This window comes from Phoenix dactylifera, chromosome 18 (genome assembly GCF_051530095.1).
Source record: "Phoenix dactylifera cultivar Ajwa chromosome 18, Ajwa_hap1_PhDact_Kaust_v1.1, whole genome shotgun sequence".
Lineage (NCBI taxonomy): Eukaryota > Viridiplantae > Streptophyta > Magnoliopsida > Arecales > Arecaceae > Phoenix > Phoenix dactylifera.
Window position 1 is genome coordinate 13,838,754 of NC_143207.1, and position 13,883 is coordinate 13,852,636.

Sequence of the window (13,883 nt, forward strand, 5' to 3'; positions counted from 1 at the left end):
TACTTCATTCAGTGAAGGGTTAGTATACAAGAACATTATCATACCTTGGGTTGAAACTGATTCCAAATTGAATCACATGTAAAATTATATGTTGGCGGAGGCTTGAAGGGCCGAGTCAGTCCTGCCGCCTGCCAACGTGGATGCGCTGGAGGAGTAGGGTGGGTTATACCACTAGGGGGTCCCTAAACCCACTGGCGAGGCTCTATCGGAGTTCGGAGTCGGGCGAGGCTTGGTCGGAGTCGACTCGTGGTGCTATGGGCCCTTGCGCTAGTTTAAGAAAATAAAGTTGCGCCTTCACTAACACCTGCGGGTTTTGGTGTAATGGTAGTGCTTGATCCTGACATTATAGCAAGTTGTATTTCTTCCCAATTGCTGTCAAAATGATAAATGCCTAAACTACATGCCTCCTATACAAAGCTTAATTTGAAAAATACAAGGTGTGTAATTTTTATGCATCAGCCTCACCAATGAGCTTCAAAGTGAACTTAAAACGGCTAGACTCCTCAAACAAGACTTGTTAAATAATGATTTTTAACTTGGACTATGGCCACAACTTCTAATCTTGTCTTATCATCAACTTTTTATAAGTAAATGAAGTTCGTTTGAGCTCTCGAGATTATCGATGGGGAAATCAGTAAGCATTATATATTTTGGCAGAAAATTTTGATATTTACCACTATAAACGAGATAAGTTACTATGTTCTGCAGCACATGGAAAAAAAGTCAGATAACTAAGGACTTGTTTCATATGTTCTTACATCAAATTCTTTGTTTTCAAAAACCAAATAAGAAAACTCAGTAATAGCAGAACAATTGAAAATATGTCTGGTCACGCCCTTTTCTTTTGGTTACTGTTCATAAGTTTTTCAGAATTTTTGGAAGAACAATTTTTTTTTGCTTTCAAAAACAGAGAACAAAAATAAAAAAGTAGGAAGACTTCTCTTCTTCTTCTTCTTCTTCTTCTTTCTTTTTTTTTTTTTTTTTTTTTTTTTTTGCTTTGAAGCGGGGGGGGGGGGGGGTGGTGGGTATGAGTGTATTGTCTATCCGTATCGGACATTCCCTGGTGGGGGAGGAGAATTAACCTTACCCGCGTGGCAGCTCCCACTGGGCCCTCCTTCCACCAGGAAATATCCGATGCGGGTGGACAATACACTCATGCCCTCTCCGACTTGTGGGCGAGCCCACGTGTGAGTACGTCATCCCAGCACCACCTCAGTACCGGTAGACCCGATGGCGATTCCACCGAGCAAGTTCAAGCAGGGGGCATCTGGTCCCTGCATTTAATCGACGTCCGTGCATTTCAAACTTGGCCCACCCTGGTGGAACCAAAGCTCCGTTCCAACTATGCTACCATCTCAGAAGCTCAGAAACTTCTTTGCCAATGCAGCCATGGAAGTTTATAGACCAACCAGCAGCCCCATAAAATTTTGGAATGAGGACTCACTCCAAGTAATTGTACAAGAGATCTGCATTAACATGAGTCATTAAAATACATAATATCACAGTTTTCAAAAAAATTAAATATATGATATCACAAGACTGCTACTAATATGGTATCTATAATACAGATACATGAAATGAAGCTGAAGCTAGAAACAAAATTCAAGCATGGGCCGGACAAAAAGACACACTAGTTCATGATGAAAAATAAAGATTTTCTCTATAACATTTGAAGATTTTAAGCTTTATTGTTGGAGTGATCTCATGCAAAAGGAACCAACTAGTTGAAACGCAGGGCCGATAAGAAGTGGAAAAGCTAAATCCTATTTTCTTTTTTCACAATCATATACGAATACCAATAGCCCATGTAGACTATAGTGACGACGAGAATCCAACTAATAAACATAATGTTACTCGACTAGAAATTGAACGCCGTGGTTAGAATTTTTGGTAGCTAAGGCTTGAATTTATGCTAGTTATAATTACACAGGCATTATATTGAATGGGGTGGAGAAGATAGTACCAAGGCAGGGGTTGGAAACTTAGAACAGAACTAAAGGCTGAGGGACAGGAGCAAGCAAACAAATTTTCACAACTAGATTATTACTAGGTTTCAACAGACAGCATCTATGAAGTCGTGCATGAATGCTTAGAGCTTGGACGAAAGCGTGCCACAATGCACAAACACCCCAAAACTCATGCACCCCCATGCACTGACACAAGTGGATTGACAAATAGAAGGAATGATCCTGCTTCCTGAGTGATGTATCTTCGTTTTTTTTTTTTCCGTGTACAATGGCGCCTCACACATGAAAGATGTGGGTACAGGCGTACAACCAACAAAGTCAGGAAAAAAAAGAGGTAGCACAAAAAAAAAGAAGAGACACGTGATTCTTCCAGAGAAAATCATCCGAGTGATGAGCCGCGTAGAAAGGCATCCAGTCAACTGCACTATTCGTCTTTCTGTGGCCCGGAAGGAATTGCATTTTTCTAAAAGTCCGCATAATTCGCAAAGCAATAGCATCTCGCGGAATGTGCAGCGCCGATCCGATGGTTTTCAAATACAAAGGAGATCACTAGAATGACAATTTACCCTATTAATAATAATCAATGTCTATCAATAAAGAATAAATCTATTGGAAGCATTTAACCAATTCATTTGTGGTTAGAAAGAACAGGAAGAATGATAGTCCTTTTTCTTTCTTTTTGGTTGGAGGGGTTGCAAAATGGTAACATAGCGCATGACTCGAGGTATCAAATAACAATTGAATTGTGGTAACAAAATGGTAATATATGTCACACTTGTAATGGGTGATTTGAACCTTTGAATAATTTGGAACCCCAATCAAACGCGCTACCAAGCTTTTAAAGCTTCTGCAACTAAAGTTGTCACCCTCTGAAATTCTCCTGTACTTTTTTATTTTTTTTTGCTAAAAAGAAGTGAAGAGAGGGGTGGGGAGAACCTCACCCACGTAGCAACCCCCACTAGATCCCCTTCCCGCTAGAGAATGTTCGATACGGGCAGACGTTACACCAACACCACCTAAGCAATAGGGAGACACTTCACCAGGCAAACCAGGCGGAAGAGCATCCGATCCCCATATTTAATCAACGCCCGCGTGCTTCGAATCTGGGCCACTCCGGTAGAATCAAAGCTTCTTTCCCACCGTACTACTACCTAAGCAATCGGCAGACCAGATAGCGACTACTGTACTTTGAAGAAGAAGTCTGGACAAAAAAATCGCAAGCCTTGAACTGCTTTCAACTTTGATGCACAAATAATAAGTCAAAAAAATAAAAACGGAATGCACGGGCATACTATCAGCGTGTGTTCGCATGTATACGTAGTTATGCGTGTATTATGAAAATAAACAATGAAGTGGATGCATTGGATTGTCAGAAGTTAAACTTTACTAGCGACCGTTGTCTTGATGAGAGAGAATTACCTAGAAGTTCCTCTCTTTGATGATGGTGAAAATATTTGTTGTAAAACAAAAAAAAAAGTGTACCCGTTAAAATGTAAACATACAACTTATTTAACTGGCAAGAATAAACAGAGTATCTTTATTGGTGTTCTTCAAGCAAACGATGCAACTTTCTAATAGCAATTTCCTCCAATGAGTTAATGGTTTAAGCCTTTAGATTTTGATAGTATAATTTATGAAACAAATCTTTGATGGGTTTATAAAGACCATCTTAGCAATAATGAAACAATTTTGCGGCTATGCCTATAAACACACATTTTACAAGATAGAAGTGGTACATGTAGTCTTTAGTGTTGTACCAAAGCTCATCATCATCGGAGTAGCATAGAAGATTAATATAAAGCAAAAGTAATAAAAGTTAAAATATAATTACATAAAAATATAAAAAATAAATTTAAAATTAACAATAATTAGAGGATTATTTTTTTTAAAAAAACAGCACTTTTCAGTACCCATTCTAAAGCTTAATCCCTAAACAAAAGTTAAAACCACTGCCGAAATTAAGTAAACAAAATGTTCTGTCATCTAGTAAAGCAACGGTTCACTCTAGCGAGCAGTCGCTTCAAATATCATGCACGGTCGGTTTTGTTTGAGCTGCAAGTGTTTGTACCAATGTTTGACTGGGGGTGTTAGGCGGTGAGCGGCCCTTCTGTCGGAGGGAGTCGTAGACCGCCGGCGCTGGGCGAGGAGAAAGGGAGCCAGACAAGCTTGAGGGGGGTGGTCTTCTCATCGGATCTCAGAGGAGGAGGTGGAGAAGCTCCAGCGGTACTTTACGACGGTCCTCGAACTGCCAAAGGACTGGATTGAAGCTTCGAGGAAGGCTTGGGAGAACCTGGTGATTGTCGTCCAAAGCCTTGACTGTCGGGTCCCGACGGAGTGAGTGGCCCGAGATGTGACGACGTAGGAGAAGCTTCGGTACGAGGCGGAGGTCTTTCCACTCGCCGACGACTACTTAGCTGTTAAATTCAAGACTAAGGCCGACCAGGACAACGCTCTTGCCGGCGGCCCTTGGGTGGTGGCGGGGTAGCTACTTGCTATGGAGCCTTGGGTGTCCGACTTCGTCCTAGGCTCAGACATTGTGAAAATGACTGTGGTATGGATCTAGATATTGAAGCTCCAATAGAGTACTAGGAGAGGGAGATGGTCCTGTAGATCATCGCCGCTGAAGGTCGATCGTTAGCTATCGACGGTATTACCGACCAGTAGAGGAGGATGGGGTTTGTTAGAGTCAAGGTAGCCATCGACGCCACCACACCGCTTGCTCTGGACATCCAGATCAAGGGCAAAAACAAGGTTTTATGGCAGCCTTTTGTGTATGACAATGTTTTCAATTTTTGCTATTGGTATGGGCGAATCGGGCAAGTCGAGGTCAACCACAAGTTTCCAGTGCCAGAGTTGGTAGCGGAGGTGGGGAAAGCACAGGATTGGCCGCAATCCCCGGCTCTTATGGTGGTTGAGGTGGGTGGTGACTCAGGGGTCGGCGGTGAGCTGGACTCTAGTACGATGAGCTAGCCCGAGGATTGATCTTCGACACTTGGTTAGCGATGTCGAAGATCCGACCGCCATGGCCGAGAAAGATGACTAAATCAACCCCAGAATCATCAGGGTTGGCTTCGTCTTCCTCTCAGCCGTGTTCCCCCTTTATCCACCTGAGCTTCCCCGGTTTGCTATCGGACTCCGACGGGTGGCAGAAGCCGGCGAAAGTGGCGCATCGTTGCTCCCCCCAAAGGACTAGCCGATCGGCGATGGAGCTGACTTGTGTAACAGTGTTGGGGCGACTCTGGTGAGTCATTGAGCCGGGTCGAGCTTCAAACCCCTAAATGAACTGGTTGACTCGGCTGAGGACGCAATCGGGGCTGGGGTTGGGCCCATGCCACTTGAATAAGAGGCCCAGGAGCCCAGTGAAGGTGTCGCCAGAGGTGGGCTCTCGCTCGATGGATTCAGGCCGGCACGACGGCACGAACTGGGCGACCCTAGTGATTGGGCCCTATGTGTCCCAGATGCTCGAGTCGGGACCTGAGCGGGAGCTGACCATCGCCCTTCCCTCCGCCCAGGCGTCATTGGCCACCTCAACAATGGAGCCTCCGAGCCCGACGATGGAGCCTCCGAGCCCGATGACGGAGCCTCCAGGCCTGGCAAGCCCCGGTTTTTCTCCGACATTGTCGGGGGTTTCCTCTTCTTCTCTAACTCTCGAGGCCACTCAGGCGCTTGCCCCCTTACTAGAGACAGCCCGACTGTTCAAGAGCTAGAGGAGCCGGCTCTTTGATTGACGGTGGCAGTAGTGCAGGCTGAAGTGGAAGTCTCCAACAGTGGCGGGCCTGACATTGGGCAGTCGATCCAGCTCCCCTCTGTTGCGATTGGCGAGCACCAAGCAACAGTGAGGAAAACAAAGAGGGTGCTGTATTCGGAGATTATGGAGGAGGGCTCTTGTAGTGGGCCAGTGTTAGCATCCCTCATATGCCATGAAAATTTCGAAATAATTTTCAGATTGCAGCGGAAAAACACATGCGGGATCTGTTCATCGCATGAACGTGTTTTAAAACCTTTCGTTTGTAGATAGATTAGAATTAAATTATTTTAAACCATTTTAAAATCATTAAGAAGATCAGATCTTTACCTTGTGCGGGTAGATGGTCTCCGCAAATCTGATTTACGTGGTATTTGATCAAGGCTCAGTGGAAGCCGCACACGCATCCGGCCTCTTCAGGTATCCACACGAAGTAATGATTCGATCGAAGCCTTAGGATCTCTCCGGGGTGCTAGCTCCCTTGCAAAGAAGGCTATTGATGGCTGAAGTCCTCTCCTTTGAATCAACCTTTGATTGGTTTGAGAGGAGGAAGAAGAAGGAAATGCCAAGGAAGAAGAAACAAAGACTCTTCGCAGCCTTTTACTTTCCCTTGCGCTAGAACCAAAAGAAGAAGAGAAAAGAGATGATGCCACCTTTATTTTCTTCCCTTGCTCTTGTGGCTGAATGGAGGAATGGGAGATGGTTCCTTGCTGCCAAAAATCCCAAGAAAAACCATGAAAAATTCGTAGCCCCTTTGAACATCTCTTTTATGGTGTGTGGATAGAGATGAGCTCCTAAATTTTAGGAGCTCATCTTTATCCCTTTGTGAATTCAAATTAGGAGGGGGGTGGCCCCTCCTTTTTCCTTCACGCCACCAGCCAAGGGAGGGGTGTAGGCCCCTCCCTCTTCTCCCATTTGGTTAGCCCCACTTAATCAAATTAAGTGGGGATTGGGTTAGGACTAGTTCTAGGTCCAATCCTATTCAAAATAGGACTAAGTGCACCCAATTTAATTCCTCCAAATCCTAATCCAATTAGAATTTAATTGAATCATGACTCAATTGAACTCTTCAATCCTAATCCAATTAGGAGTCATTTAATTAATTAGATTAAAATTAAAATTAATTAGGACTTAAGAAAATTCTAATCTAATTAGGACTTATTCAAATTTCAGCCTAAGACAATTAGGACTTTAGAAATCCTATTCCAAGTAGGACTCTAATTTAATTTGAAATCCTAATCCAATTAGGACTTCATGAATCCCACTCCAAGTAGGACTCATGATCAAGTCCAATTAATTAAATTAAATTGCAATCCGATTGCAATTATTCCTTCTTCTAACCACTAACTCTTAACGGGTTATCCATTTATCAATCTAATTGATTATTTGTGATTTCTAATCACATTCAACCATCGGATCGGTCAATACCTCTAATGTGTGTAACCCCATAGGTTCTATTCTGACTGGTAGTGATATATATTGCAATCTCTATCACAATATCGTTGAAAACTCTTTTCAATGGGTTGAAACAATTCCAACTCAACTCACCAGGGATTATCGACCATCAAGATGATCCCTGTGAGTCTCACCATCCACCAGTGACACCTAGCAGTATGTAGTGCCCATCCAGCAGAATAGAATGATGAACCTCTAGGTGCAGTTATCGTATGATACAGTCCTTCTATTGTGGATCCCTACAGACCGGAGGTCATGGATAACTCGTCAAACCCCGTCATCTGTCATATGTCTAGATTTATTTGATTTGAGTTCGATAGTGAAAAACTCTTTCTCCACTTTATATTACTGCCCTGGCCAAGGTCTTAGAACTCAGTCTAATAAATCACATAGGATCACTCCTCTTCTATCAAGGTCGATAGATTCCATGTAAGTGCATACCCTACTCCTACAGTGAACCTACTGCAGCCAATCTACACAACAAGGACCCATATGACTAGAGACCATGTATATGTGCAGTCAAACTACAATAACCTCACTGTGAATAGCCGAAGCACCGCAGGTCAAAGGACCAGTCACACTACTGCAACATCAAGCAAGTCACTGACGAGTGGATAGACATCCAAGTGACTTCTTGTCTTGGTCACGCTCAGTACCCTTGTTCTCTAACAAGCACCTGCACTCTTACTTCAGTGTCCCTACACTGTGGACTCGAGTCTCGTCCATCCATAAGGAAAGCAATCTGTGCACTGATCGGATCGATCACCGTCCTCGTGATGATCCATTGATCAGGAGCATTTAGAAATTAATCACCAATGATACATGGCTCAAATTTTCAACTCTTGAGAATATGTATCATCATCTTATTAATTTCTTGGACGATTCATAGACACATAAACAATATGAATGAAAAGAATGCCCATTTATTATTCAATAATAATAAAGTCAAGTACAAATTTATGTCCCAGAATTAATAATGTGTTCGCCAGATTGCCTTCTAGGGCATACATCTAACAGCCAGCCCATCAAGGAATGCCAGGGAAGGGGACTTTGAGCGACGAGGAGTAGCGTCTCTATTTGTCGCATATTGAAGAATGAAAATTTTTGTGTAGAATTGTAGGAGACCGAGCAAGCCTCCCTTTGCTACCACTTTTAGGAAATTGATCTAGGTACATAGCCCGGACATTTTTTTCTTGAGTGAGACACAGCTCTCTGGAGATAGCCTTCTCCGAGTGCAGCATTGATTTTCAACAGTTTGGGAATCTTATGCCATTAAATCTTAGGGCTTGTCGGGGGTATCATTGTCCTTTGGAAGTGGGCCGCTGCCACTATGGACGTGTTCTATAACTACCCCAACAAGTTATTATGGTAATTTTGGAACCCAATAAACTTCTTTGGATTTTGTTGGGTGTGTATGCTAGTACTGACTACAAAGTGAGGAGGGCCCTCTGGGGAGAGGTGACTAACCTTGTGACACAGGGATTCCGACCATGGTTACAGGTGGCTTCAACAATATCTAGGGGCCTATGGAAAAGAAAGGAGGCCCTTGGGTGTGCTGGCTCGGATGTGAGGGTCTGGAGCACATCCTTTAGCCTCAGAGTCAGAGTAAGGGATATCTACGAGCTTCTTCAGAGTGATCAACGTTAAAGACATGACTGTGTCTGGATTTGGAGGTTTGGTTTTCACCTGAGGGTTGCCTTGTTTCTTTGGAAGGTAACTTGGGGTCGGCTACTAACGAGGACTGCCCTAAGTAGGTGCAGGATGAGCATGCCGCCGCACTACCCTATATGCGAGGTAGAGAAGATCGTGGATCACAATTTGTTCCAACGTGATCGTGCTATGTAAGTGTGGAGGTTCGGTGACATCCTGCCGGATGCCTTGTGCCAGTCCGGCTTTTTCATCTAGGCACTTTGACGGTGGGTCGACACACCTTAGACATAGTATGTGGCTATCAGGGAAATTTATATTGTTTACTATATTTGGTTCGCTAGGAACACCTGGATCTTTGGAGAGAGCAGTTCTACACTAAAGTTTGTCATGGAGAGGGCCCAAGTGCAGGCTACGGAGATCACTCATGCAGGTCTATCATATAAGCCATTGATAGCTCGGACACTTGAGAATCTATCTCTATTCTTGTAGCACTTCAGACGGTGTACTTGGGAGCTCGCACCCCCAAGTTTCCTTAAGGTTAACTTCGATCAATATATTTTGGATGGTGGCAGGAGGGGTGGTGTGGGCTTCGTGATCTGATGCCCGGACTCTAGAGTGGTGGCAGTCGGAGGATGCCCAATCTTTGACATCTCGGTCCTTAAGGTAGAGTTGTGGGTAGTTTGGGCTGGCTTGTGTCATGCTCGGCGTGTGGTGCCGACCAACGTAGTCATGCTCGAAGGTGACCCAGCTACAATAATCGATTGGATTTAGGGGCGCACTGGCGACATCAGTGCTTGTCACCCTTGCTCTGAGATATCTGGAACATGATAAGCGGAGATATTATCTTTCGGGCCAAGCACGTTTATAGATAGACTAATGGCGCTACAGACTCAGTGACTTTTCTCGTGACTAATCATTCCAAAAGTATTCTAAACTAATGAGGGAGAGTTGCCTGGAAGGCTCGCAAGTTATTATATTTTAACTTTTTTAAATGTATTTGTATTAGAATGGCACGAGTGGGAGAGACAAATAAAGAAAAAAAAAAGAAAAAGAAAAAAAAGAAAACCACGGCCATTGCTGGGCCACGGGAATCTAAGCAACAAAGGCAACGAAGCAGCTCCGGATATTTAAGATAGGCATGCAACCAATAAGATGTTGCCACGCGTCAAGAGGCCTCTAAGCGAGTGACCACGCAGAGAAGGCGATGCCGAAAAGATTTCGAGGAAAAAAAAAGGGAGAGAAAAAAAAACGTGAGGATTAGGCGAAGCCAGGCACGAAAGAGAGGTCAGTCAACAACCGCCGCGAGCGAGCGGAAGATAAAGTGAAGGCGGAGCTCCATGGCGGCAGCGACGGCGGCGTACGCGGCGGCAGCGGCCGTGCTGGGCGGAGCTCGCCTCCCCACGGCGGCCTCCGCCGCCCCTCGGAACCCCTCCCTCCTCATCCCGCCTCCCCCTCGCCGCTTCTCTTCCTTGTTCCTCCCTCTCGCCTCATCCTCTCGCTTCCCAGGTAGCTCCAATTCTTCACCTATTCTAACGGCAAAGTTTTGGGTGATATCAGCAGTTTAAATTTTTAGAGCTTAATTTTCGAATTATGTTAGAAATGAGCTTAATTTCTATCCACTAGTATAGACATTTGGATCTTCGAGATCGACGCTGATGCAGGACTCTAGCATGATAGTTTTAGCTAGTTCTTTTATTTTCTTGGTTGGAAAAATTGTTTTGTTTTCTAACTTAGAGAATTTAAAACCGATGCTCAATTTTTGAGGAAATTTACATATGTTAATTACTTTGCTCATGGTGTTGATGGTCACTGTTTCAGTGACAATTTGAAATCTTGAGGTTGTAATGCAAGATGTTTCAGTTGGACACTTTGATGGATTCTTTGAAATGCCCCTTTGAATTTGTTAGAGAAATTGGGGTTTTTAATATAGGAAATCTTTCGTGCTCTCAGCTTGTTTAAATCTTCTTCTTTTCTTTCCCCCCTCTGGTAGAAAACTTCCTCCAATATATAATTAGTAAGTTTCAGCTCTCACTTTCAAGTTTCAGCCAATGTTATAGATTCTAATTCCAGTTCTCTCTAATTATTATTCTCTCTTTTGCCGTGAACAATGATTACTCTTTTATTGATGAAATGTAAGACCTAGAAGAGAACGTATCTCCTAAATTTCTTAATTGAATTAGTTAAAATTCCCCTTTGGATTGATTGAGAGAGTAGAAGAGTTGTCCCATTCATTGATTTTCATGATGCCCTAGATTTTGCTAAGTCTTGTCTCCATCTTTTTTGGGCAGTTTTAGAGCACTAAATGGATTACTCATATATATTTTCTATAGGTGGGTACTAGATTTTTTATCTTTTTCTTGAGAAGAGATGCTAGAAGGTATTTGATTTAAATTCTTGCTGACAGATGCACACAGGTTTTCTTCACTCCAAGTGAAAGCCACTTCTTCCTCGGAAGAGACATCTACTTCTGCTGACGACCTCCTGGAAGATTTAAAGCAAAAGGTATTATCCATTCACTCACCCAAAAACATAATTTATTTCTACATTCTTAACGGTTTTATTAATACCATTATGGTCACAGTGGGATGCTATTGAGAACAAATCCACAATTTTCCTTTATGGAGGAGGTGCAATTGTTGCAGTTTGGCTGTCTTCCATTGTTGTTGGTGCCATCAATTCTGTCCCTCTGGTATTCACTAGATTTACGTTGCTGCATCCTTCAATTGTATCTGTTCTCTAGCCAGATCGATGCTTTATTTTAACTCTTATAAGTGCCACTCTGTAAAATTTCTAGCAGTTGGATGCAAAATTTGTTGCTACTTTGGTTTTCCTCTTGAACTATGTGCTTCTGATTAGTACATTTCATAATTCTCTCATGACTAACAGCTTCCAAAGCTAATGGAACTCGTGGGCCTTGGATATACCGGATGGTTTGTATACCGATACCTACTTTTCAAGGTAATTGTGGAGATTAGTGGTAGTTGGTATCATGAACGATTATGTTCTACAAAACTAAATAATAAAAGATCTTCTTTCATGATCTCTTGCATCTTTCTTATGTTACATGTGACTTGAGCAATCTTTGGTGCCAGTCGTGCACTGTCCAATTAATTGTTATTACACACACAATCCAACATTTTGTACGATATTATGGATATTAGTCATAAAGCACTTAATAAGGAAGATTTGAATGCAAAGCACAGGATGTGGAATATGTGCCATTAGATGATTCTGCATCTATAACAGCATATGTAGAAAATATCTATACATAATCTTGCAAATTCATGTGGACGCCATGTTGTTCCACATTCAAAACAATGAAACTGGAGATGATTAATTGTATATTCATCCATAATTGCTAGAATCTGGTTTTGCTGATCATAACCCTTATGTAATCCAAGGAAAATGACAAAATGCATAGCATTTGATATAGAAATATATTTTTTTTCTATTATCTTAATCTGGTTCATGAAATGCTTTTATCTATTTAATCATCTTGTGATTGACTTCACTCCAAGTAGCTAAGTGGAACTATTCTAAATTCTGTTCTCTTCTCTTCTTAGCCTTTTCATTTTTCTTTCTTGCTGACAAAAATTATTTTTTTCGGCAGCAAAGAAGGAAAGAGTTAGTCAATGAAATTGAAGTGTTAAAGAAAAAGATTGCAGGATCAGGTGAATAACTGCAGTTAGCCTGGAGATTTCTGAAGTACCTCTGGACCGCCTGTATAAGAGACACATTCGATGATATATTTATAACTGTTTTATGCTATTTCTTGTATTAAACTGTTGTTCTTCCTGTAATGGCATTAACCATTTGTGGTTAGCAATTTTTCGTTGAAATATGCTGGTTTCTCATACAATAGTTTGTCCTTTTCTTTTTTCTCTCTCAGAGAACTTCTCCTACATGCTTCTCTTTTTATGAGGTTTAGATATCTGCACTTATTAAGGGGTTGTTTGGATTCTTCATTAAGAATCATGTAGAGCAATATAATTTATAAATTAGATACTGATGCTGATATAGTATCAATAGAATATGGTATCTTATAACGCAAATATAATATCTGCTGTTTGATCAACTAAAGGAGAACCTTTGAGGATAGTTTTTTTTTTTAATTTTATTTTAAATCTGAATAATATCTTTGAGGATAACATGACCTAGCATCAGGGTGTAAATAGGCAACCATCACTAATGTCTCTCTTTCAATACTGCTAGCAAATTATTTGTTATTATTCTTTTTTTTTTTTGTGTGTGTGTGTGTTTTTTTTTTTCGGGTGGGGGGGGGGGGGGGGGGGGGGGGGGGGAGTATCATTTGGGGTGTGGTTACATTTATAACTTACAAAATAAAAGTAAATTTCTAACTCAGGTGCAAACCTAATTGATTAATTTGATATATACTCTATAATCCACTACAGAAAATATCTTTGATAAAATGGAATAACCCTTGTTGAGCTTAGCACTAGAACACGATCCGATCACTTAAAAAATTCAACATTGTATGCTGAAGGTTTCCACTACATCAGCATGGATTATCTGAGCTCACGGATTTCTTAAAAACAATAAAGATTTGTTTCCATTTCAGCAGCCTCCAACACAGACGCATGCACACACATACACACATGCATATATATACAAATACATACACATATAGATCCACACATGCATGGGCACGTGCGTGCATGCGCACGTGTATTTGATACACTCGAGTGTATTTTCACTCAAAGCCAGTCAAGTTATGATCGGACGATAGGAGTCCAACATTCATAATTCGAATTATTGAATGTGATCTATTATCTCTAAACTGCTTACAAACTAAAAATTATGTAATTTGGAGAGTTTTAGCAAATGCATTAAGTGGCCAAAAAATTGGATTATTTAAATAATATAAAATTATGATCTGACCGGATTTGGAAGGATACAAAATTTAGTTGTTTTTTTCTACTCAACCAGTTAAATAGTCTACATAACTAGAAGCAAAATTTGGTTGTACGAGGGAAGCACCCCTCCCTATCCAAACTCATAAATGATTGCAAGAAGCTTGGCACTACCTAAAATACATGCCCCCCTAT

General features: G+C 41.8%; 1 protein-coding gene across 1 annotated transcript; it reads left to right on the forward strand.

Moving 5' to 3' along the window:
- The first annotated feature begins 10,028 nt into the window (after positions 1–10,028).
- On the forward strand, positions 10,029–12,676 carry LOC103715037 (protein CURVATURE THYLAKOID 1A, chloroplastic-like). The gene is made up of 5 exons (XM_008802539.6): positions 10,029–10,323; positions 11,222–11,319; positions 11,399–11,506; positions 11,704–11,775; positions 12,428–12,676. The coding sequence occupies exons 1-5, from the start codon at positions 10,155–10,157 to the stop codon at positions 12,494–12,496; spliced, it is 516 nt and encodes a 171-aa protein (XP_008800761.3). The 5' UTR covers positions 10,029–10,154; the 3' UTR covers positions 12,497–12,676.
- Positions 12,677–13,883: the final 1,207 nt, after the last annotated feature.